A 24,592-nucleotide genomic window follows, 5' to 3' on the forward strand; every position below is an offset into this window, starting at 1 on the left:
ACTGGATAATAGGAAATCCTTCACTTTCACTTGCACAACTGAAGGCAAAAGTAATTAAAATAACTGAAGGGAATACACCCCATAGAAGTGCCTGATGAAGGAATTTTTAAAAGCAGATAAGAGTTAAGAACTCCAATTTTCTTGGGGTAAGTTAATAGGTTTGTACTCTTTCTCCATCTAGCTAGCGGAGACTGGTTTGGCCTATTTCAGTTCTCTTAACACCAGTTCACTAGGGTGGTATTTTTCAAAATACTGTCCATTAAGGCTACTGGTGTTCCATTAGAGACTTTCAAGAAATTCAAGATAATGCCAGCACTGCTCCCGGAGACTCGCTTCCATGAAAAACTGACCCCCACCTCTTTCCTCTACTGTGACCTCGCTATGGGCAGGGAACATGTCTACCAACTGTCACAGTACTCTCTCTGGCGTTTAGTAGAGTGCTCTGCACACCATAAGCACTCCATAGCTTAATGGCAAGAGCACAGGCTTGGGAGTCAGAGGTTGTGGGTTCTAATCCTGAATCTGCCACTTATCAGATGTGTGACTTTGGGCAAGTCACTTCCTTCTCTGTGCCTCAGTTCCCTCATCTGTAAAATGGGAATGAAGACTGGGAGCCACACATGAGACAACCTGATTACCTTGTATCTACCCCAGTGCTTAGAACAGTGCTTGGCACAGAGTAAGCGCTTAACAAAATACCATTATTATTCCAGTGCTTAGAACAGTGCTTGGCACATAGCACACGTTTAACAAATACCATTATTATTATTAATAAACACAATTGATTGATTCGTTCCTGGAAGTTTCCCTCCTAAGAGCACAGAGAATACATCTCACACTCAAAAGCGGCTGGGAACATGATCAAGAAGGTGGCATGGTTTATCTCCTTCTCCCCATCTAAAACTGAAGGCAAAATAGCCAAAGTAGCACTGTGCTGTGGTTAGTACAGAGCTGGACCAACAGTAGATGCTCAGGAAATCCTATTATTTGATAAGGGTCCACACCCACTTTAACATCAGCTAATGTTCTACAAAGTCTGAAATGATCCACCACCTATCATTTGGAGAAACCCTAACGTAAACTCAAGTATTTTAAAAATAGAGCTCTAGTTATATATTCATAATGAACTTTTGCAGCAGCCAACAACAACTTAACGCTTTAGTTCAACTGCATCCCAAAATTAACTCTGCCTCAGAGCCTAAACACTATTTCTCAATTTTCAATAAGAATCATTCTCAATCGCTTTTCTGCCATCTGATTTACCTATCATCCCCAGCCCTAAAATACAGTTGCCTCTCTGCCTGCTCAGTCTCAATTCAAAAACAGAGGCAAATGAGGTGTCACATTCCAGATGGGAGAGGTTTGTTGCCTAAAACAGATACAACTGAGCATCTCATCTCATTATGCTTTAAATGCAGCTGGGCAGGCTGTACTGCTGACACAGCAGCCAGTATGCTGCCACTTGACAAGGCCCATTTATACAAGGGCTTCAGGGAATTTAAATAGCACAGGAAGTTCTCAAAGTGCTTTATTTATACAAAGAAAAGTCAGCTAGACACCTTGGATGATATAGTGTTTACTCCAGTCTTTGTTCTGGTAAAACCTGCTGATCCGCTGGGAAGAAGCCCAAGACCTTCATTAGTATAAAAGAGACTCCCACCTTAGGAAGGGTTAACACACAGAGAAAGCCTCACTGGGCACCAGATAAAGGTGTCAAAGGGCCATTAAGCCAAGACACCTCTCTCAAATTTCAGTTGGAGAACTGGACATTAACCAAATGCAAATACTATAACACCAGAGGAACATTAGGTCCAGATATAATAATGTTGGTATTTAAGCGTTTACTATGTGCCGAGCACCGTTCTAAGCGCTGGGGTAGACACAGGGGAATCAGGTTGTCCCACGTGGGGCTCACAGTCTTAATCCCCATTTTACAGATGAGGTAACTGAGGCACCGAGAAGTTAAGTGACTTGCCCAAAGTCACACAGCTGACAAGTGGCCGAGCCGAGATATAAGTGTTTTCAGTTCCTACTTCTGGTAGTCGGCATAGGAGCATGGGCTGTTGTATTTCTCTTTTAAATACCATTTTAAGTCATTAAACCAGAAGAAGCACTTAGTGGTCTGTGTTTTGATTATACAAGACAGCTATCTTCAGTGCCAATTTTCTGTTTTAGCTGGGCAATTGCGGTTCTCCTAAACTCTTCTGTTCATGGAGAAAGGCCGCATATCCATAGTATCCCAGGCAGCCCCCATGAAAGATGATGAGGTGTTTTAGTCAATGGTCTCTGACTACGAAGACATTTCCCTGGCACACCTTCTGGAGACGATGGATCAAAACGCTCAATAACTGCAATATGAACAAAAGTTTAGGGCACATGGAAACCTCTCACACCAGGCTTAACTCCTCTCCTCTAGAAAAGAAAACTAAGGTCTTTCACACTTGCACAAAGACCTAAGAGCTACTCATCTCTGCTATCAGTATATTTATGAGTTGGGTTTTATGGCTAACCTCATCTATACATTCTCAGAAATGAAGCCTGAGGGTGTTAGGCCATAACCTTTTGAAGGCCATGAGATGATAACCCCAGATTCGACTCAAAATTTTCAGCTCTATTAAGTGAAAAAAAAAGGAACAAGGCTCCACTGGTTAAGTTTTAAATTTATCTGATGTCAATTGTGTATCTGGCTATGCATTTGTGACACTATGGTTGCATGCAAACAACATGTGCTTAGAAAACAAAAATGAAACACTCCAACTTCTATACTTCCTCTGATTCTTTAATCAGAACTTGTCCCAAAATAGGGGAATAAAGAGAGTGGGCAGCAAATTGTCGGGCACAAATGCTGACCCTCGGAATGTTCTTTATTTAGATTCATTCACAGAATCCAGGGACAGCATCTCAGATCAACTGGGTTCACACTAATGGTTCTCAAAAAATGTGTTGTGGCAGTTACTATTGCAGCCACCTTATTTTTGGGTTCGCACCTTTTAAAAGCTAGACTAATAATTTTAATGGCCCTAAACTGATATGTAGGTAAATAAAAACATGAGAGAACAAATTAAAATTTCATTGAAGACGTTTATTTTGTGAGACCGTCAATAGAGCTGTTCATGGTTGTACTTGAGAACTACTAAAGTATTTTGGAATGGCTCATTCTTTGGATATCAAGATGGTGGAATCTCTACTCTTAGGAGGTCCTTAAAAAAAAATCAGGCTTAAATATTGTGGTGGGGGGATATCCTGCCCACTGCATGCAGGAATATTCTCTGGGTAGCCCATGTATCAGGGTTGAAGAATGATAACATTCTCTGTCCACAGCAAACATTTCCTTCTCTCCCTTAGTGAGGGGAGCGCAAATCAGACATGAGCACTTTTTATATGGTATTTAAGCACTTCTTATGTCTCGGGCCCAGTACTAAGCACTAGGGTGGATACAAAACAATCAGAGTGGGCACAGTCTATGTCCTACATGGGGCTCAGAGTCCTAATCCCCATTTTAAAGATGAGATAACAGGCACAGAGAAGTTAAGTGGCTTGCCTAGGGTCACACAGCAGACAAGTGCCAGAGCAGAATTAGAACCCAGGTCCTCTGACTCCCAGACCTATGCTCTTTCCACCTGGCCATACTGCTTCCCTTGCATTCCAAGAAAAAAAAAACCAGGGGCTGGAAAATATTTAATTTCTCTACAGGTTATATGCACAGAGGAATGTTGAGGCAGCAAAAAATTATGTAATTGTAACCAACTGCCAGGGCACTGTCGTTTGTGGCTCATCTGCAAAAAATGTTCACCTCTTGGCATCATGGACAGCTTTAATAATAAAACTAATACAATAGCTCTTACACAGCTGCCTGCTTCATTGCAGAAAGACTGGTACCGTGGCCTGTTACCTTAGCCACCTACACATATGGCTCAAGAGATACATGGGCACACCCTGCCTTTAATTTTGTTTTCCTTTATCCACACTACAGAGACTTCTTCTGAATTAAAAAGTGGGAAGCAGTGTGGTCTACTGGATAAAGCATAGGCTCAGGGGCCAAAGACCTGGATTCTAATCCGAGCTCCACCATTTGCCTACTGTGTGACCTTAGACAAGTCAATCAATCAACTGTATTTATTCAGCGATTACTCTGTGCCGAACACCATACTAAGTGCTTGGGAGAGTACAATATAACAGAGTTTGTAGAAACATTCCCTGCCCACAACAAGCCTAGAGTTTAGAGAGGGAGACAGACATTAGCATAAATAATAAATAAATCACAGATTTATGTCACTTAAATCAGTTATCTTCTCTTTGCCTCAGCTTCTTCAAATGAATAATGAAGATTCAACACCTGTTCTCCCTCTTGTGTAGACTGTGAGTCCATGTGGGACAGGGACTTGTAATTAACTTGTTTTATAATTATGACCTCTGCTGGATGCCTATAAATGATGCCGAATTGCCAAACTTTTACGCACCGGCTTTTCCATTTGAATGGAAGGGTCAAAGTGGGATGGGGCTTGAGAGTGGAAGACAGGCAGACTTCAAAGAGCAAACTGATCAAAAAGACCTGTTTCGGGGTATTTCCAACCCATTCAGAAGTCTCAGATCTTGCCCAGAGACCTGAGGTGATTGACACTAGAAGCAAATCCTAGAAAATTTTGGGGGGTAAAAACATTAGCTTTCCCTTCACAGTTGCAAATCGCTGGAGCCAACTGCCTTTACAGTTGAAACCTATGAACGTGGCCTAAGAGAAAAGCATTAGTTTAATGGAGTAACACTCTGTGTTTAGGGGAGCGGAATCAAATACAATTGTTAAAGGGAAAGAAAGGCTATACAGGCACAAAATGGGGAAGGATGATTAGGTAAAGGTTCACACTCCCTGTTCTCCTATAGTGTGAGGGTTGCATTTTACAGAACCCTGCATTAAGGAAGACTCTTACAATAGTACAAACAACTGTTTCTTCCAACACCACACTCTACTGTGCCACAGTAGAGCATGGCAAAATACCAGAAGAACATTCCCCCTCTAATTCTGCAGTGTGCGTAATGGAAACGTGTTCTGTCTGAACATATTGTAGAGAGGAGTTTGCTGACAAAATGAACCACAAACATACTCAGTGTTGTATGCTGTTAGAAAAACTAGCCTGTTGCTGAGATGGAGAAAATCCTACATTATCTAGGAAGAAATTACTTTGCTGCAGTTGGCAAAGCCCAGGCCCTTAGGAAGAGTATTGAATTGAGATTAAAGGCTCCACGTTCTATGAGGGATATGAAGAAACTGAAGCCAATTCAGGGAAGAGCATCAACAACCGAAAGGTTGGAAAATTGAGTCCATAGAGGTTGAGGAAATTGGAATTAGTCAATCCAGGAGAGAGGACTAAGGGACGATTTAATAATGATCTTCAAGTATATGAAGGCATATTTGGAAGAAAAGTAATTCCCATTATTTCAATTTCACTGAGGAAGGAACAAAAGGAAATGGTTTAACACCGCAGGAGGTGTTTAAACATTCAAATTGATTTCTAAGAAGACAGTGGTATCTTCTACCCTGGAGATCTTTGATTAGGCAACTTAGGCACAAACCTGTGAGGAGGCAGGAAGAACCAGATGGATTTCTTCCAGCCCCACGATTAACTTGGGCCTCAGGATGAAGTGCTTTTCCTCCCCAAAATTTTCCAGCAATCCCCCAGTACATTCAGAAAAATATATGAAATTTTCCTCCAAAAGACTGAAAACTTTAAAGGGGGAAATAAAGTTCCTTCTTCAGAAAAACCAATTAGGAAAGTCCCTAGACTTCTGTCAAAATTTTAACTAAATTTAAATGAAACCCACTCTAACCACTATTATGTCTGGTGAACATTGCAGGATGTTTTCAAGCACTTATGAATTTTAAACCACTTTGTGAAACAAATGCCTCAGGATACTTCTTCTGCCCTCAAAACACTGTCTTTCAAAGTCCACCTTCTCTCTTTGGAGTATGTATAGGAGAAAAGATGGTTCTAGATTCCACCAGAGTTTGAGCCAGAAAATTTAATTGCTTTCGGTGAGTGGGCGGTCACAGTGGGAAAAAGACTGGAGACAGTGCCCTCCCTTTCACCTGAATTATAACCCTCCAAGCAAATTATGGGTCTTCCCCAACCCAAGAGGTGTAAGTGTGCTTCTGATAGCTCATTACATGATCAAATTTGATTCCCCAAAATTAATATTTATAGTATCTGATTAGGCTTCTTCAGCTACCTTTCCTCATGCCCCTTTTAAATATATAATTCAATGGTATTTGAGCGCTTACTTTTTTACAGAATTTAAGCGCTTGCTATGTGCAGAACACCTTACTAAGTGCTCAGGAGAGTAAAAAACCAGAGTTCATAGACATACAAACACAAGAAGCTAAGAGTCTAGAGAAGATAAGCATTGAAATAAATTATGGGTATGCATTTAAGTACTGTAGGGCTGAGGGCTGGGTGACTATAATAAATTTAAAGGATACAGATCCAAGTATATGGGAGACAAAGGGTAGGGGGAGTAGGGGAAATGAGGGATTAGTCAGGGAAGATTTTTTATAGATGTAATTTTAGGATAACTTTGAAGGTAGAGTGAGTAGTGGTCTGTCAGACATGAAGAGGAGGGTGTTCCAGGCCAGAGGGAGGAGGTGGGCAAGGGGTTGGCAGTAAAACAGATGAGATTGATGTACAATTACTGAGGAAAAAAGGGGGAGAGCTGATTGAGTGTTTTAAAGCCAAAGGAAAGGAGTTCCTGTTTGATACAGAGGTGGATGGGCAACCACTGGAGGCTTCTGAGGAGTGGGGAGATATGGATGGAACTTTTTTTAAAAATAAATGATCCAGGCAGCAGAGTGAAGTATGGACTGGAGTGGGGAGACAGGAGTCAAGGAGGTCAGTGAAAAGGTTGATGCAGGAGTCAAAGTGCGATATGATAAGTGCTTGAATCAGCATGGTAGTAATATAATTATTTATTATTGCGGTAGCAGTTTGGATTGATAGAGAAAAGCAGATTTTAGGAATGTTGTGAAGGTAGAGACTGGGAAGACGGTGGTATTTTCCACGTGAGGAGAAAGTTGTGGGAGGTCATCAGAATTTAAGTGGCAAGATGAGAATTCTTGATCCTTACCTAACTATAGTCACTGAACTCAAATTGTGCATTCTGATGAGTAATTACTTTGGACAGTTCTCTCAAGATTGCCACAATCCCTGAAGAAACACTAAATGCTCCATTTTGTCTCTTCCAAAGACTCCAGAACTCCAGGTGCCTTGATGACAGGCAGACAGCAATCATCCCAGGACTTTCTCATCTTTCAGGTTTCAGGCTTTTCCATAAAAAGAGACAGAACACAAAGGTATGCCACCTTTTTGCCTCCAGGTAAGTGATAATTACATTCTGACACCAGATGAACTGCACCCTAATTTTGGGAGTGAGGCCAGAACCAAACCTGTTTCTCCAGACTGACCTGTGTGGGCAAAATATATTCCGGCTCGGCCACACCCAAGCAACGTCAACAGTGCGCAGCACTTGCTCCTTGAATCAATATCAATCACTGTTTTCCATCTCTCTCCCAGCCATTATCAGACCCTGAGCTAACTCATGACTCAAGACAGCTCTGGATACATTACCTAACCTTTCCAGTTTCAGGAAAGGGAACAGCCAGTGAAGTAGCATTAAGTCACCACCAAAGTGAGCATATGCAGCTAACGATTTGGGAATCTATCATCTGAGCCTTCAACAAAATAGTCTAGCTCTACCGAGTTTTGGTTCACAAAGAATCACGATAGAGGCTTGAGCCTGGGAACAAACTTGGAATCTAGATTTTCTGGTATTTTTGACTTTTAAAACACTCACCAGCCCTCAGGGTTTCTGCTTTTTATTTGAATGTGTCAAATTATAGCTTGACGTTCAGTTAACTGTTTTGTCCTTTCTTGTTCAAAATGATTATAACATGATCTTAACTAGTAATTTGGTAAAAAAAATTAAAAGGCAAGCCATTAATCTTTGAATCAGAGGTGTGCACTCCCATCTCCTTAAGACATTTCGTCATCACGATTTAGGAGCTAGATTCCATGGGGGCTCCAACATCCAACCCTTCTCCTTTAAAAACCCAAATAAAGAGGTCCTCAAATGCAGATTTATCCAAAAGGGTGCAATAAATTAAGGATTGGGTGGTTTTGTACATAAGTACTGAATATTCATTTGTTTTCTGCATCAAAGAGATATGGGACCCAATCACAGAAATTATCATTTGAAAGCATTTTAGCAAAGGGCACAACACACATTCTCCTGACAATGACTGCTCCTCAGGGCATAAACACTTTAGATTAGGATTCTGGGATTTCTCCCTATAGACCATGGGATCAACCACAAAATATTTAGGCTGGCCCAGTTTCCTGAAAGCAGCTTCAGGAAGGGATGAGGTGTGGGATTCAACTCCCTGTAGGAGGTCTGGCCCAGCTGAAAGGTCTCCCGGCAGATTGGGCCAGTTCAGGTGTCAACTGTAATCAACTATTTAGTTCACTCTGAAGCAGGCTCAAATCCCTCATCTGCCTCTAAACCAACCCAGCTTCCTGTGTCTGCCTCATCTGATTGCAGAGCCTCCTCATTCCCAACCTTCAGGGCGTGGCCAGGACAAGATGGAATGAAAGAGATGAAATAATTTTCCCTAGCATTTTGTCAATGGTCAACTCAAAATCAGCACATAAAGCACAAAGAACCTCATTCAACCTTGGGCAGGCCTTGTCCACCATTTAAAAAATCATAAAATAAGAACAGGAAGGTTAAATGAGTTACTCAAGGTCACACAATTTCGTACAACAAGAAACTCTGGTTTTTAGACATTCATTCATTCAATAGTATTTATTGAGCGCTTACTATGTGCAGAGCACTGTACTAAGCGCTTGGGATGAACAAGTCGGCAACAGATAGAGACAGTCCCTGCCGTTTGTAGTCCTGCGATTCCCCCGCCCCCAACCAAAATAGACTGCCTCCTGGTAGTCAATAAACCAATTGTTGGTATTTTCCTGGCTCCAGTAGAAGACAGATTAGCCAAAATCTTTACTGAAAAAAAGCTCTAAAGCAAAGCAATCTGCCATCACTTAAAATTAAGTTTTAAAATGAAAACTGGAATGGGCACATCTTGAGTTACTACAGTCTGCAAGGTGAGGGCATTAGAACTGGAAACTGGGGATCAAAGACAACGAAACCAACTGATCTCAGGCAAAAATTTTGCCAAGCCTGGTGAAGGTAAACCAGTGATCTCAAAGAAGCCTCAGCCACTCAGCCCTGAACTACCAAATATAGTCATTTCAGGGCAGCACATCCTGTTGGGGTGGAGTGAAAGCAGGTCTGGAACCAAAGCCCTTTGATTTAACAGTGCAGTTGGACTACAGTACTGTACTTGTCAGGGTAAAGGATGATGTCATCAAAACTGATCACTGTGCAATTACAAAACTAAAAGAAAGCACCAAGTCAGGTGCCAGTGACTAATTGCCCTTCCCTTCACCACCTCTAAACAAACGTTCAGATACTTCTTTCCTCCCACCATAATTAATCCTCTTAAAAGTTTAGCCATTTATAGGAAATTCCAACTGGGCAAACAAAGGCACAATCTTGCTTTTTTTTATCAGTCCTTCCCACATAGGTTATAAAGAATTTATGGTTCAGTGGCCAAGCTGGGGGCTATTTTTTTTTTTACTGCTTCCAGAACTATTACAGTGCCTCCAAAGTACTTCCCAAACAACGATTCTCAGAAGACATTTACACATTTCCCAGTGAGAATAACAGCAATGACAGCAACCTAGGATGGCTGCAGCCCAAAGGAGAGTCACAAATCTATTTTTCTCAGCAGGTTGGAGTGGTCACCTTAATAACAGACTAGCATGGAACTACAATCGATGGGGTCAAAACAGAAAGCTCCATTCTTGGGAAATCAGAGTTTTGTGAGTGATGAGCTTGCACACCTTCCATGGTACCAGAAATAAGGTGGCTGGAAATGTTTCAAACGATGAGAACAAGGAATTTTAATCCTCTGCCTGGAACTATTTCCCCCCTCAAATTTGACACACCACAAACTCCATTTTTAAAATCTTTCTAAAAATCACATCTCCTCCAGATCTCCCCCAATTAATTTCTACTCTCCTCTAAGAGCTGTTCAGCATTTCTGTACCGTCTAAGCACTTGGTTCATTTTGGTGTTCGGCACAGAGTAATCGCTGAATAAATACAGTTGATTGATTGACTTGTCTAAGTCACACAGTAGGCAAATAATATTATTATTCATTTTACATAGACTATTACTTAAGCACTAATTCTTGTGCTAATTCACTTTTCCTCCTCCCTCCTACCTGTAATTTATTTTAGTGTCTACCTCCCCTCCTACACTGTAAACTCTTAGAGGGCAAGGATCAGATCTACTAATTCTATTATACTCTCTCAAGCGCTCAGTAGAGAGCTCTGCACACAGTAGGTGCTGAATAAATACTACTGATTGATTGACTGTTAGTTCAATAAGATCCTGCTTAGTAGGCAAGGAGGGGTTGCTACATTAATCAGAGTGTAGCTATCAATCACCCCCATCCCGCTCGAGAACTATGAATTTCAACAGTTAGACATTTTGAAAGGTTATATGGCGAGGAACGCAAAGACTCATCTAGAAGCCTTGCTTCACTAAAAGTTTACAAAAACAGGAAATCAAATTACAGGAAATCAAAAAATTAAAATACTTGAGGCAAAATGTTTTGCTTTTGGAATTTAGGTACGGGCCACCAACTGTCATCTAAAACACACTGTAACACACATGAATGATTATCCCACAGTATTATATCTGGGCACACTTGTCCCAGTTACAAAACGCTGTTATTGCAACTCTTCTTTGAATACCAAAATTTTAGAGCATTTTCTATACTAGGAAGTTCTATAGCTCCTACCAGAAGCCCAAGTGTCCTGATGATGATGAGGTGGCACAGAAATGGGAAAGGGACAGATGGCATGACTGAGTAGGGACAATCACCACTGGGGAAAGCATTCACAATTGCTGCTTTTACCACCTTCCCTAACCATGCCTAAACTCTGTCCCAAGAGACAGAGAAAATGTCACATCAGATGCAACTGAAGGTGGTGGTACTGGGAGATTAAAAGAATGGTCCCAAAACTGCCTCAGGACACTGGAAGCTGCATGAGAACAGAGACAGTTAACCTTCCCAAAGGCAAGCTGAAGGAGTGTGAATTTAAATGCAAGCAGGAGACAAAACGAAAAAGATGATTCTGTCTGCATGTTACAATCACTCTCCTTTTATGCATATACACGTAGATGACACCTACCTATTATGTTTTTAAGCAAGGAAATTGCACAACTGGCAGAGTTACCTTTTTCAAAGACAGACTGAGAACCACTGGCCAAGATTCTTATCGAGTCTTGCAACTAATTCCTCCTCATCACTATAATCAATGATGATAGATTTTAACTTAAATGGTGTTTAAGAATCAGCAGCCACAGCTGAAAGTCATGAGAGTCCCTTTAACTTATAATTCTTACCACTGTGCAACCTCTCAGGACTAGCCCAGGTTCCCGTTAATGTTTACCTATCCTCTTCCCAATCGGGCCTTTTCTTAGTATTAAAACCTTTTCCGCCACTCCGAATTTCTAACTTTGCTACCTTAATTCAGCATTACCTATAAGCAGATCTGCCTTGATTTGTCCTTTATAACTTCCCCATACTTTACTTCCCTCCTTCATGACAGCCCCGCTCTCAGGCCAACCCTATCCTTTGAACATTTGAGCCATCCCTTCCTTCGGAAGAAAGCCTTTCAGCAAGAGACATCACTTGAAGCCAAGAGTACCTTCAACTACGCATCAGCTGCTGTTCCTCTACACTATTCTCCCACTTGCCACTAAAGCCTGGGTTTCCATCAAGAGAATAACTCTGCTCCCCCAGTAAGCAGCTGCTGCCTTTGGCTACCTGACAAAGAAGAATGTATATCTCTTTAAGTAATGGATATTTGATACAAGTTCTAACTCATCAGAATATTCCTCCAGAAAATGACTTCCTATCAAGTATGCTTTTTAATTGGTACCCACCCTCTAGGTTTGGACTACTCCCAGAAAACATTCTGGCATTTGCCTGCTGTCATATGGAATAATCTATCCTTTCAGGGAAGGAAAAAGAAGGGAGATAAACAATGGTCCACCTCTGTTCTTGCGCACAATCTGCAGGGTACTGCTGGAGGAAATCCAGACATCAGGCAGACCTCGTCCATCTCAAATTCATCCTCACCAACTTTAATTCTGCCCTCTTCTCCTCCCAGCAATATTATTTATCCATTCTTATTGGCTCCCAATTCCCATGCCCTTGCCCACCTTTCCCAGCAGTATCTCAAGAGATCTCCTGCCTCCTCTCAAAATCTACCCTTTCTACCTGCACCCCCAACCCCAACCCTTTGCACCTTATCAAAACATTTGCCCCCCTCCCTGACCACCATCTTCAACCATTCTCTTTCCAATGGCTTCTTCCCCATTGCTTTTAAAAATATGTTCATATTCCTAACCTAAAAAAACGCCTCCCTTAACCCACAGCTCCCTCCAGTTATCACTCCATCTCCCATCTACCATTCCTCTCAAAACTCCTTGAGCAAGTTGTCTACACTCCTGCTCTATTTCCTCTCCTCCAATTCTCTCCTCGATCCTTTCCAGTCTGGCTCCTGTCCCCTTCACTCCACTCAAACTACTCTCTCTAAAGTCACCAATGGACTCCTTCTTGCCAAATCCAATTGGTTCTACTCTATCCTAATCCTCCTTAACCTCTCAGCTGCCTTCAACAACTGTGAATTTCTAAACTTGCCTTCCCTGATACTGTCCTCTCCTGGCTCTTCTCCTCTCGTTCTGGCTGCTCATTCTCGATGTCTTTTGGGGCTCTTCCTCTGTTTCCCACCCTCTGTGGGAGTCCCTCAGGCTCAGTTCTGAGTCCTCTTCTATTCTCCATCTACACTCACTCCCTTGGAGAACTCATTCACTCCCATGGCTTCAACTGTCATCACTAACCAGATGATTCCCAAATCTGTCTCCAACCTCAACCTCACTCCATTGCAGTCTCACATTTCCTCCTCCCTGCAGGACATCTCTACTTGGATGTTCTTCTAACACCTCAAGCTTAACATGTCCAAAACAGAACTCCTCATCTTCCCACTCTGTCCTCCCCTTAAAAAGCACTACCATCTTCCTTTCTCACAAGTCTGTAACCTTGGTGTTATCCTCAGCTCATCTCTTTCATTCAACCTGCATATTCAACCCATCACCAAATCCTGTTGGTTCTACTTTCACTACTTCCCTAAAATCCACTCTTTCCTCTCCAAACTGCTACTACGCTCATCCAAACACTTACAATATCCCACTGTGAGTCCTGCATCAGCCTCCTCGCTGACCTCCCGGACTCCTGTTTCTCCCCACTCCAATCCTTACTCACTCTGCTGGTTGGATTTTTCTTTTTTTTTAAAAAAAGTTCAGTTCACATCTACCCACACCTCAAAAACCTCCAATGACTGTCCATCCAACTCCACATCAAACTCCTCACCGTTGGCTTTAAAGCACTCAGTCAGCTCATCCCCTCCTACTTTATCTCACTTATTTCCTACTACAACCCAAACCACACCCCAATGCCAACAAACTCACTGTACCTCGATCTCCTCTATCTGGCCGCTTACCCCTTGCCCGCATCCTCCCTCTGTCCTGGAACTCCCTCCCCCTTCATAATTAACAGACCATCAACTCTCCCCATCTTCAAAGCCTTATGAAAATCACATCTCCAAGAGATCTTCTCCAACTAAGACCTCATTTTCCCTACTTCCTCTCCCTTCTGTCACCTATACATTTGTATCTGTATAAGCACTTGATGTTCACCTCACCCTCAGTGCCACAACACTTAGGTACATATCCAGAATTTAACATCCGTCTGCCCCTCTAGACTGTAAGCTCCTTGTGGACAGGGAATGTGGCTACCAACTTTGTTGTTCTGTACTCTCCCAAGCGTTCTGCATAAGGGAAGTGCTCAATAAATATCACTGATTTATTAGCAAACTGCTAAGCTTCACTTCTGATCCCTACTGATATTATCAGTATGAGAAGCAATGTGGCTTAGTGGCAAGAGCACAGGCTTGGAAGTCAGAGGACGTGGCTTCTAATCTCGCCTCTGCCACCTGTCTGCTGTGTGACCTTGGGCAAGTCTTCTCTGTGCCTCAATTACCTCATCTGTAAAGTGAGGATTAAAAGTGCGAACCCCACATGGGACAACCTGATTACCCTGTATCTACCCCAGTGCTTGGCACATAGTAAGAGCTTAATACCATAATTATGATTATTATTATCCATTCCCAGATGTCTCAGCCTCCCAACCCTTAAGAGCTAGCATCACGTAGAGAATTTGGTCTGCCGGGCACAGGTTGTGCCATCTTATAGGAATGTCCTCTGTAGACATCGTGTTCTGTTAGAATTATGAGCTGGTTGACAGGAATCCTAGCTGTTTTGTTTTACTTAAGGTAGTACAAAGAATGGCCGATTCCCATCATTCCAGTTCTACACGAGTAACTATCTTCAACTTTCCCATCTTACAACCCAACAAAATATAATGACTAATGAGTTGGTACAGTGTTTTGAGAGCTTAATTGTAAGCTAATTGTGGAACTCTCACTTAAGGAGAAGAGTGTTACAAAGAGTACAGTGAAAGCAAGCTTTAAAGCGATTGATGCACAAACAGGTGGCAATAAGTCTTGATACAACAGATACGATCAGGTGTTCTGTGTCTTTCTGAGTGTGGGACACAAGATGACACACCTGATCTTTTAAAACTCCGGATGCAAAATGAGCTGCTTTGTGAAGGGAAAAGTACTCAAGACACATCAGGTAAAGTTACAGAGGGCTCTCCATTACTCCCCAAAGAAATCTTGGAGCATCAAGACCTCGACACGTGTGTAGATAAGATGAACACCCCCTGATGTATTACTTCTAAGGCTCACATATAGTAAATCTCATCTTCTACAGAAAGCCTACTTTGTTTTAAGAAAGTTCATCCCTTTGGAAAAAGTTGATTCTACAATACAGGCGCCCATACGCCAGGTATGGCTGAGTGATGACTGTTCCTTTACAGATCATTCTTCAAAAGAGAAATTGAGAAACACTACTTGGAAATAAGCAGAAGCAGTCAAAGCACACAAGTTTAGTAGCAGGTGTCCTTCCCTTAGCTTGAAATAAGCTGAATGGTCAAGAGGACAGGATTTCTTCTTGTTACAAGGTCTCCCTTTTATAACCCCTAATTAACATTTGTAACACAATTATCTTATCAAGTCAGCATTCATACTAAAGTCCTTCTCAAGGCCCAGTAATTTCCTGTACAAGGTTTCACCTTCCAAGAGCACCTTCATTAAGTCTACTTTTGTCATTTTAGTTTAGAGTCACTTGACGGGGTCTAAAAAGATTACTTTCAATTTATGGTCCTCCCCTATCCTTTTTGATATATGACTATTATTTGAATCTGCACTAGTGAATGACAACCTACTTAAATGACAATTTGATTAGGACAATTTTCCAAATAGTGTTGCTTATTTTTTCTAGACCTGGCAGTGTGCATGAATCTTGGGAAAGTGGGGAAGGTAAAGGACCAGAAGAAAAGGGAAGATGATTTGAAGAGCACCAGCTATGCCGTACGCAGAGAGGGTAGTTTCTGAACTATAAAAGAACGCAAAGGGGATTCTCAAATTTAGTCAGGTGCCAGAAATTTCTTTGTAGGGATGAGGAATTTTGAATTACTGACCAAGAAAGAGTCAAGTAGTTCAAGGTGAGGCTGGCAGGCTCTTCTCCCTCTCCTCATTTCACACCTTCCCCATACCAAAATCAGTTTTCCTGGTCTTAAACCATAAAAGCCATTTCCCCTCCCAACTACCACAAAATGTTTCAATAGCAAAGGAGGATGTTTAGATCAGTTTCCCTTGTCTTAAAACATATAAGCCATTTCTTAAAAATATTTGGTTTTTTGTTGTCACAAAAGATAGCCTTATCTAAGGAAGTGTTTGTAGAACTGTGTTTGTTACAGAGATTAAGGAGCATCTGGGAATTTGCCCAGTTTGTCTGATAATTAACATCCTGGGGGAGGTAAGAGGTTTGTGCCCAAGTCAAACAGCCCTAATCTCACAAAGATGGGACACCTCAGCATCTCCTAGACACCCCTAGTCCCTCACCCCAGACTGCACCATCAGCTCCAGAATCTTCTAAACTTCATTCTCAAGGCAATTGATATTGCCAAGGAACTTGTGAAATGAGGCTAGTAATTATTTGGAAGTTGTGGTGGTATATGATAGACAAAAGGAAAGGGGGAAGCACAGAGGGGAGGAAAAAGTGAGAAACTTAAGGTACAGTATTGTGATGGTAAATATTTCAAATCTGAAAGGTAGGAGTAATGTCAAAATTTGCCAAGTGTCCAAAATGGTAGGGAAAAGAGACAGTGCCAAGCAGGAATTCTAGGAACTACAGTATAGCCTTAGTAGAAAAGATGAAGATTCTTTAAAAAGTAACCAATTCCCACATTTCCATCCCCCTGGTTTGAGCCTCACTTGATCTCAGCCTTTTAAAAGCCTTTTACCAAAAATATGAAGAACACAATCACATGCCTCAGCAAAAATTAGCCATCTGAAAACCAGAGGAGGGGATGCAGATCTTAAAAAAGGAAGCAAGTTAACTCTTAGAGGTTGTCTTCAATACAGGTCAAGCCATTAAGGAGTCTTAGACTCAATGGTTATGCAGATGCAGAGCTAAACCTAAAGAATCCTGATTAGAAGAGTTAATCTCCTTCCATTTAAATAAGCTAGCCAAGCCTTCCTACAAATTCTGCAGAAGCGGGATGGGGCCAGGACTTGGGGTTTGGGGGGTGGGGAAGAGAGTGGATGCTCTCCTTCTTTCCCCTGTGTGCCCCATCAACCAAACCGACCCTCTCAAAGCCTCCTAACCTCCTCCCTTTCCTGTGCACTTGGAGCAGGATTACAGAGTGGTTCTATCAATTATATTGACTGAGACTGTGCAAGGCACTGTACTAAACTCTTGGGAGAATATGCTGTACTGTACTCTCCCAAGTGCTTAGTACAGTGCTCTGCACATGGTACATTGCTCAGATGATAAAGATAATACAATATAACAGTTGGTAGACCCGGTGGTAGAGTTAGGGCAGAGATGATTTTGAGAAGGGTCAGACCTGGGACCAAATTCAAGTTAGGATACACATTCTATTCAATTAAGCATGGGTGACCAGCACCAAAGTAGATCTGCATAGACGCTTTGCTCCCAAAAAATGCCTATGGAAAGGAATTTTCATATCAGTCGTGAAAAAAGGTGGGATGGATCCACTAAACTCCACATTAGGGAAACAAAACAGCCAGTTTCCTTAAATGGCATTGCAGAGCCACAGGCACAGGGCTTTCTGTTTCTCTTCTTCAATACGACAAAAAAGCAAAAGGAAGCAGAGTAAGGGTTTACTGATTAACTCTCATAAGTCCTTCCTCAGGCAGCAGAGCTAGGCTCCATCCACACCAATACCTGTCAAAGGCTCAAGTAGTTGGGAGAAGGGGAAGAACCACTGGGTCAGTCCCACTAAGAACAGATGGTGGAAGACACTCCTGAAACTGAGTATTTGCTTTTTTCAGTTCTGAAACAGATACTAAGCATCCTGAACCAATCACCGTTCACTGAACCCAGATAAGGGGGGACACATATTAAAAAAGGCAGCAGTTTGCCTTTGAAAGGTTGATTTTTCTTCAATAAAGGTCAATCCATTATGGAATCATGATATTTAAAACAGCCAAAGCTTTTTTTTTGGCCTAGGGTTGTCAATACTGATATTTCAACCCAAAACTCAAAGCTGTTCTTTCAAGAGCGGAGCTATGGAGAAATTGAAATCTGAAGTCAAGATCCCAATTGGTTTCCAAATCCAGTCTACACCATGCCCCTAGAGTAATTTTGCTAAAATGAATTTCTTGAGGATAAGTATGGCAGGAAGGGTGAGCCCTGGTGGGGAAAATGGGAGTCCTAGAGAGATCTGTGCCCAACTGCACTTCCCAGACCTTCCCCTGGACACTGTCAATACCATGGGAAGGCCTTGGAATCACTCAAGTCCTTCATGTATTGCCAAGCTAGCTCTGCTCAGACTCCCTGGCCCAAGGACAGGACTTCCGCCATTCCAAATCCACCCAGCTGATCTTTGGATAGCATACAACCAGTTCACGATAGACCTTCGGGGTCGACGTATCTTGCTTATCTGCCAATATACGTTTCACCACTGCAAAAGCTTGACACTTTCACACGCCTCCGAGGATTAAGCAAAATTAATCATATCACTCAAGATTCTACTTTTCCTAGATTTATCGAGCCTGCCATTCGACAAAGTTGGCCAAGGCAGCATCAGGACAAGTAGAGAGTAATAGCTGACAACCAACTTATCTCTGCAATTCAGAGGATTCCTAGTTGAGGTATATTAGCCAGTTAATCCACAGTTGCCTTTGAGGAAATGTGTATCACCTTTGTTTCAGCCCGTACCACTCAAAATATATGAAAAAGGTCATCAGCAATGTGAGTACTGAGGGAGAAAAGGTAGTCAAGCAGATTAATACGATTTCCTGTGAAAAGACATTAAGTAACTGTTGCCAAATCAAGCAACGAAAGCGATAGTATGGACGACCACCTCCATGGTTTACTCCCCCTCTTCTAAGCAACACAACAAAATCAAAGAAAACCAACTTTAAAATATCCATTCCACAGCGAGAAAGCCAGTGAGGGACCAAATCCCTCACATCAGTTTTGCCAGACTTGATAATTACTATATTTAGATGCCCTGCACCATAGCATGACTCTTCATCCGTCTGGTAAGAAAATATGATTAATAGGATAACCAAGGTCAAGAAGCTTCTGAGGTATGCTGCATTTAATACCCAGAGCACCGTAGGTCCTCTGCAAGACCTTGAATTCCTCACCAAAAAGCTTACAAGGCCAGAGAGTTCAGGAATCCAGAAGACAATTGAGAAGCAGCATGGTCTACTGGTGAGAGACGGGCCTGGGAGTCAGAAGGACCTGGGTTCTAACCCCAGCTCTGAAACCTATGTGACCTGGGGAAAGTCACTTCACTTCTCTGGGCCTCAGTTCCCTCATCTGTAAAATGGGGGTAAAGACTGTGAGCCCCATGAGGGGCAGGGACTGTGTCCAACCTGATTATCTTGTAATCTACCACAGTACCTGGCACACAGTAAGTACCGAACAAAAATTTTTTAAAGAAAGAAAAACAGAATCGTCCGAGTTCGGTTTCCAGCAAGAAAATTTGTCTTAGAAATTTGTTAACGTTCCCAGGAAAGTCAGTTTGGGGTTTACCTTCCTCAGCTCCCCCTCCCTTCGCAACACCTCAACTCACTCCCTTTGCTCTTCTCCCCCTCTCCCCGCCCTACAGCACTTATGGACATATAATAATAATTGTGGTATTTATTAAGCACTTACTATGTGCTAGGCACTGTACTAAGCGCTGGGGTAGATACAAGCAAATAGAGTTGGACACAGTCCCTGTCCCACATGGGTCTCACAGTTTCAATCCCCCTTTTACAGATGAGGGAACTGAAGCACAGAGAATTAAAGCGACTTGTCCCGGGTCACACAGCAGACAAGTGGCGGAGTCGGAATTAGAAACCACGACCTTCCAGCTCCCAGGCCCGTGCTCTATTTTCTATATCTATGTATATATCTCTAATCCTACTTATTTCTATTGATGCCTGTTTGCTTGTTTTGATGTCTGTATCCCCCTCTCTGAATAGTGAGCCCTTTGTGGGCAGGGATTGTCTCTGTTGCTGAATTGTAGTTTCCAGGTGCTGAGTACAGTGGTCTGCACATAGTAAGAGCTCGATAAGTACGACTGAATGAATGAAAGGAGGAAGGAACCAATGAATGAATGAAGCGGAGCATCAGGGAGGGGAGGTAAAACCGGCCCCGCAGCCGGGGCGGGGCGGGGGGGGCAAAATCTTGGGAGACTCCAGGATTTGGGCTTGGGCGTCGGCGGGCCGGTTCCCCACCCCCCAACACCGCGTGCACCCCCGCCCCTCACCTTGGCCCAGGACTTGGTCCCGTTCTAGGTGCGGCCGGAGCACCGTGAACACGTAGCTGTCGGAGCTGAAGCCAGGCTGGCAGCCTCCCACCTCCTCGCACTGCCTCGGCGCCGCCTGCAAGAGGGAAAGAAGAGGGGTCAGCCCACCCTCACACCCCATACCCCTACCCTCACCCCTCACACACCCTCACAATCCACATACCCACCCTCACACCCACACCCTCACCCCTCACACACCCACCCTCACCCCTCACACACCCTCACAATCCACATACCCACCCTCACACCAACACCCTCATCCCTCACACACCCACCCTCACCCTCACACACCCTCTCAAACCTTACACCCCATACATGCACATCGCCCCTCCGCCCAGGGGCGCCCCAGGCCCCGGATCCCCCCGCTCCACCCCAAACTGGTCCACAGTGACCCCGGGGGTCACCACGGACAAGGCTTACGAAAAGCAGCCCGGCCCAGTGGCAAGAGCCCAGCCTTGGGAGTTGGAGGTGGTGGGTTCTTATCCCAACCCCGCCACTTAGCAGCTGCGGGACAAGTCACTTCTCTGGGCCTCAGTTCCCTCATCCCCAAAATGGAGATGAAGACTGGGAGCCCCAGGAGAGACAAACTGATTACCTTGTATCTACCCCAAAGCTTAGAACAGTACTTGGCACATAGTAAGTGCTTAAAAAATGCCATCATCGTCACAGAGGACATCTGTTATTTATGTGTTTATTTATACTAATGCCCATCTCCTCCTCTAGACTGTGAGCTCTTTGTAATACCAATAATAATCCTGGGTGGCACCGGGGGCATCTGTTATTTATGTGTTTATTTCCATTAATGTCCATCTCCCCCCCTAAATTGAGCTCATTGTAATAGTAATAATGATAATAATAATTATGGTATTTGTTACGAGCATACTACGGACCGGGCACTGTACTAAGCGCTGGGGTGGCTACAAGGAAATCGGGTTGGCCACATTCCCAGTCCCGCATGACGTTCACCCGTCCTAATCTCCATTTTACAGATGAGGTCACTGAGGCCCAGAGAAGCGAATCGATTTGCCCAAGGTGACACAGCAGACCGGGAATGTGTTGGTGGTTCTATCGTCCTCTCCCAAGCGTGGAGTACAGTGCTTCGCACACAGTAAGCGCTCCGTAATACGATTATGAATACTAATCTGGGCAAGGCTTCCGCCCCGGCCCCACCCACGAGCCTGGGCCCTTTTCTGTTTCGGCGGGTTGCTCCGGCTAGGAGGGCCTCCAGGAGGAGGTCTGGGGGCGAATGGGCGACTGGAAGGGCGAGTGGGGACCACTCCCCCTCGACCCTTGCAGAGCCACTTCCCCAAACACCCTGCTTCGTTCGCGGCTCCCCTGGACCCAAGCCGGGAATCTCAACGGGGAAGGAGGAGGAAGTCGGGCAGGACAGTCCTGGGGGGGGATAATAAGAACGATAGGATCCGTGAGGCGCTCACTCTGCGCCGAGCACTGTGCTCTGCGCTTGCAACCACCAGCCGGCGGGTGGGGACGGGGGGAAAGCCGAGATAATAATAATAACAATCATGTTTGTTAAGCGCTTACTCTGTGCAGAGCACTGTTCTAAGCGCTGGGGGGGGATACAGGGGAATCAGGTTGTCCACGTGAGGCTCCCAGTCTTCATCCCCATTTTCCAGATGAGGCCCAGAGAAGTGAAGGGACCTGTCACACAGCTGACAAGTGGCAGAGCGGGGATTCGAACCCGTGACCGCTGATTCTGACCGTCAAAGGGCAGGGAGGGTCTCTATCCATTCGAATTGTCCATTGCAAGCGCTCAGTCCAGTGCTCTGCACAGAGTCAGCGCTCACTAAATACGATCGAACGACTCCCAAGCCCGGGCTCTTTCCACCCTGCCACGCTGCGGGGGAGCGGGGGAGAAGCCCTTTCGTTCAGTAGGACTTATTGAGCGCCGACTCTGTGCAGAGCACTGGATTGAGCGCTTGCAATGGACCACTGGCCAACTGCTAGAGACCGTCCCTGCCCAACGCCGGGGCTCCCGGTCTAAACAGAGTCTAAAGTTGTGGAAGAGAAGGAGCGGGGCCAGAGAAGCCGTAGGGTGCGGGGAGGGGAAGGGAGCTCCCATTCGGACGGGGGTCTTACCTGTATGAGGAGGAGGAGGAAGGAGACGGCGAGGGAGGGGAGGCTGCAGAAGCAGCCCCGCTTCGTCCCCATGGAAAGGCGGCAACGGCGGGAGCGGGAAAGAAGGAAGGGGACGCGGTGCAGCGCGCAGCGGCGCGGGGCGGCGGAGGGGCAGGTGTGGCGGCCGCTCCGCAGGCAGCCCCGGGGGCCAATGAGCGGCGCCGCCCGCCAGGTGAGCGCGGGAGAGGCCGCCCCCTCCCGGCCCTCCGATTGGTCCGTCTTCACACCTGTATCCGCGCGGAGCCAATGGGAAGCTCGCCCGCTTTTACCCTGGGCGCTCCCGGCCCGGCCGGAGGGGGGCGCTGCGCCGCGCCGACCGCCTCAGTTCCCGGAACGAGGCCGGCGGGCCCCGAGCGGGTCCATTATTCAATAATAATAGTAATGTGGGTATTTGTTAAGCGCTTACTATGTGCCGAGCACGGTTCTAAGCGCTGGGGTAGACACAGGGGAATCAGGATGTCCCCCGTGGGGCTCACCGTCTTAATCCCCATTTTATAGATGAGGTAACTGAGGCACAGAGAAGTAATAATAATGTAATGTTGGTATTTGTTAAGCGCTTACTAGGTGCCGAGCACTGTTCTAAGCGCTGGGGAAGATACAGGGGAATCAGGTTGTCCCACGTGGGGCTCACACACTTTTAATCCCTATTTTACAGATGAGGGAACTGAGGCACAGAGAAGTGAAGTGACTTGCCCACAGTCACACAGCTGACAAGTGGCCGAGCTGGGATTCAAACTCATGACCTCTGACTCCAAAGCCCGTGCTCTTTCCACTGAGCCACGCTATAACGTTGGTATTTGTTAAGCGCTTATTAGGTGCCGAGCACTATTCTAAGCGCTGGGGGAGATGCAGAGTCATCAGGTTGTCCCATGGGGGGCTCACACACTTTTAATCCCCATTTTACAGATGAGGGAACCGAGGCACAGAGAAGTGAAGTGACTTGCCCACAGTCACACAGCTGACCAGTGGCAGAGACGGGAGTCGAACTCATGACCTCTGATTCCGAAGCTCAGGCTCTTTCCACTGGGCCACGCTGCTTCAATAGTATTTATTGAGCGCCTATGTGCAGAGCACTGGACTGAGCGCTTGGAATGGACAAATCGGTAAGATAGAGACAGTCCCTGACCTTTGACGGGTTTACAGTCTAATCGATTAGTAATAATAATAATAATAATAACGTTGGTATTTGTTAAGCGCTTACTATGTGCAGGACACTGTTCCAAGTGTTGGGGGAGATACAGGGGGATCAGGTTGTCCCACGTGAGGCTCACAGTCTTCACCCCCAATTTACAGACGAGGTCAGTGAGGCCCAGAGAATAATAATAATAATGTTGGTATTTGTTAAGCGCTTACTATGTGCAGAGCACTGTTCTAAGCGCTGGGGTAGATACAGGGTAATCAGGTTGCCCCACATGAGGCTCAGAGATAATCCCCATTTTACAGATGAGGTAACTGAGGCACAGAGAAGTGAAATGACGCCCACAGTCACACAGCAAAGTTTCAGGGGCGGAATTTGAACCCATGACCTCTGACACCCAAGCCCGGGCCCTTTTCACTGAGCCAAGGTGCTTCCTAGCGAAGCAGCCCCTCGCAGCGTGGCTCGGTGGAAAGAGCCTGGGTTTGGGAGTCAGAGGTTATGGGTTCAAATCCCTTCTCTGTCACTTGTCAGCCAGGTGACCGTGGGTAGGTCACTTCACTTCTCTGTGCCTCAGTGACCTCATCTGTAAAATGGGGATGAAGACTGGGAGCCTCACGTGGGACAACCTGATTCCCCTGTGTCTACCCAAGTGCTTAGAACAGTGCTCGGCACATAGTGAGCTCTTAACAAATACCATTTTTAATAATAATAATAATAATGTTGGTATTTGTTAAGCGCTTACTATGTGCCGAGCACTGTTCTAAGCACTGGGGTAGACATAGGGGAATCAGGTTGTCCCACGTGGGGCTCACAGTCTTAATCCCCATTTTACAGATGAAGGAACTGAGGCACAGAGAAGTGAAGTGACTTGCCCACAGTCACACAGCCGACAAGTGGCAGAGCTGGGATTCGAACTCATGAGTCCTGATTCCAGGGCCCGTGCTCTTTCCACTGAGCCACGCTGCTTCTCTAATTATTATGCTGTTTGTCAAGCACTTGCTATGTGACAGGCACTGTACTAAACGCTGGGGGCGGGTATGGGGGAATAGAAGCAGAAGACTTGAGAAGCATTGTGGCTTAGTGGAAAGAGCCAGGCTTGGGAGTCAAAGGTCATAGGTTCTAATCCCGACTCCACCATTGGTCAGCTGGATGACTTTCAGCAAGTCACTTGACTTCTC

General features: G+C 44.7%; 1 protein-coding gene across 1 annotated transcript in view; it reads right to left on the reverse strand.

The window, feature by feature from the left end:
* Positions 1-22,416, reverse strand: part of CDH1 (cadherin 1) — a 55,811-nt gene extending 33,395 nt beyond the window's left edge. Inside the window, exons 1-2 of the mRNA XM_029075393.1 lie at positions 22,238-22,416; positions 20,102-20,216 (exon numbers count right to left, since the gene is read on the reverse strand). Of these exons, the coding sequence (XP_028931226.1) occupies positions 20,102-20,216; positions 22,238-22,309 (187 nt within the window). The 5' untranslated portion in view covers positions 22,310-22,416. The remainder of the gene's footprint in view (positions 1-20,101; positions 20,217-22,237) is intronic.
* Between the last annotated feature and the right edge of the window lie 2,176 nt (positions 22,417-24,592).

This window comes from Ornithorhynchus anatinus, chromosome 11 (assembly GCF_004115215.2).
Source record: "Ornithorhynchus anatinus isolate Pmale09 chromosome 11, mOrnAna1.pri.v4, whole genome shotgun sequence".
NCBI classification, from domain to species: Eukaryota; Metazoa; Chordata; class Mammalia; order Monotremata; family Ornithorhynchidae; genus Ornithorhynchus; species Ornithorhynchus anatinus.